This window comes from Tupaia chinensis, unplaced genomic scaffold (assembly GCF_000334495.1).
Source record: "Tupaia chinensis unplaced genomic scaffold, TupChi_1.0 Scaffold147869_1, whole genome shotgun sequence".
NCBI lineage: Eukaryota > Metazoa > Chordata > Mammalia > Scandentia > Tupaiidae > Tupaia > Tupaia belangeri.
In genome coordinates this window covers 1,137,477-1,139,568 of record NW_006207719.1, presented here as the reverse complement: position 1 = coordinate 1,139,568, position 2,092 = coordinate 1,137,477, and the positions used below count along the sequence as shown (strand labels likewise).

The window sequence follows — 2,092 nt, the reverse complement described above, 5'->3', positions numbered from 1 at the left end:
GATTGTGTCATTTCTGGTGTTTACTGCTGTATTCATTTCTGATCAATATGGCTGAGGATTCCAACATTAACCTTTCTGTGCACAAAACATTATAGACTCTGGGGACCAGCAGGTGGCGTTGGTGTTTAATGTGCTGGACACTCCCACATGGCTGACCATGGTTCAAGTCCCAAACCTGATGGATTGTTTTCTCACGTTCTCTCTCTCTCTCTGGTCAAATTAAATGATTGAATAAATAAATTATATATAATAATTATTTTTAAAAAACAATAAAATTATTATAGACTCTGTCCTAACATCTACACTGGAAGATTCTGGAGGGCAAGAGCACAGGTGCATATGGCAGGAGGGGAATAGTGGGAGAAACAGAGGTAACATCACACCCTTCCAATTCCCTCCCTCAGATTTTTTTCCAGTTCTTCTGCTGTAGAGGAACCATGAACTGATATGTGACGATGGCCAAGGTTGATGAGATATTGCCATATTTGGGTGAATATAGACCGTCTATGTAGACTAGTCTGTGGAAAAGTTCCCCTAAAGCTACTGGGTCTTACCTTGATAAGAGCAGAGCAATGTCCCATGTCCCATCTCTTATAAAACTTCAGGCTGGTGTTTTTTGTAGGAGAGAATGAGGGAATCAGATCCAGTAGGTCTCCAACAGCATTTAGGAACTGAATCTGGAACAGGTTCATGGGCTGGGGGAGAACAAAGGCTGCGCTTAACAATGACTTATGTGGGGGCTGGTAGGTGGCATGGTGGTTGAAGGTGCTGGACTTCCACATGGCCAACCATGGTTCAAGTCCTGGACCTGCTGGCTTCCTTTCTCACTTCCCCACCCCCTCTCTCTGGTCAAATTGGAAGATAATCATAAATAAAGTTAAAATAAAACAATTCTTTAAAAAAATGACTTGAGATAAGTGTCATTTTCTATTTTTACTCTTGGAATTTCTACCTTTCCTCTGAGGATTCATTAAACAATTCCCTTCTGAAGGGTCTCTAATGGACCAGATGTGCCAGGTTTTACTGTATCTTTTTTTTTTTTTTTTAAGAGATAATGTGTGCTCACCAGAGAGACAGAAAGAGATAGATAGAAAGTGAGAAATCCTCCCCTCCCAGGGGATGGCCATACTGCAATCCTTCTCTTCCATTTTCCTCTCAGGATTTTGCTCACACACACACAAGTGCCCAGCGTGAGCTTCAAGCCACTGGGTCCAGGACTCAAACTGCAATTGACTACATGGAGTCCAGTGATGTAGCCGTCTGCCAGTTCTTGGTTTTACTGTATCTCATAAAATAATTTTGATGGATTTATAATTTATAGAAGAGATGCTGTAATTTGTTTTGATATCCATTCTTTTTTCTTTTTTTTTTTTTTTTGAGGGGTTTCTGCTATCGGGTGGGTGGGCTCGCCAAACATACCGAGAGACAGAGAGATAGAAAGCAAGAAATCACCCCCCAGGGGGGATGGCCACGCTGCAATCCCTTCTTCTCCATTCTCCTCTCGGGATCTTGGGCACACACGCACACGCGCCCAGCGTGACTTTGAGCCACCGGGTCCAGGACTCGAACTGAGGTCGACTACGTGGGAGTCCAGTGACATAGCCATTACGCTAACTGCTGGTCCCTTTGATATCCATTCTTAGAGAGTAAAACAAATGAAACTTTCTGTTTGCATTCCTCTGTAGCAGGGTTTTCAGTGTTGGCACTATTAATATCTGGGACTGGACAGATCTTTCTTTTGGGGGGTTGTGCATAATAGAATGCTTAACACCACCAGACTTTAGTAGGAACCCCAATTTTGACAACCAAAAGTGTCTCCCCACATTGCCAGATGTCCTCTGGGGAAAACCACCTTAGATATGTACCATTGCTTTACAGAAACATCCACCTAAATGTGTTTGATTTTACTGTGTGCCTAATGTAGAACCACCCGACTGGACAGCATTAACCTTGTACTGGAACATGAACTTTGTGCAACTGCAGGGCACAAAAAATCTCCAGCAAGATTCAATCCACTACAAATGGGCTCGAGGTGGAGGTGGTAGGAAGACAAACATGAATGCCATTTTAATTGAAAAACACAAACAATAGG

General features: G+C 42.8%; 1 protein-coding gene across 1 annotated transcript in view; it reads right to left on the bottom strand.

Moving 5' to 3' along the window:
* Positions 1-2,092, bottom strand: part of PLBD1 (phospholipase B domain containing 1) — a 69,974-nt gene that overhangs the window by 35,986 nt on the left and 31,896 nt on the right. The window contains 1 exon segment of the mRNA XM_006169967.1: positions 555-695. Coding sequence (XP_006170029.1) covers positions 555-695 — 141 coding nt within the window.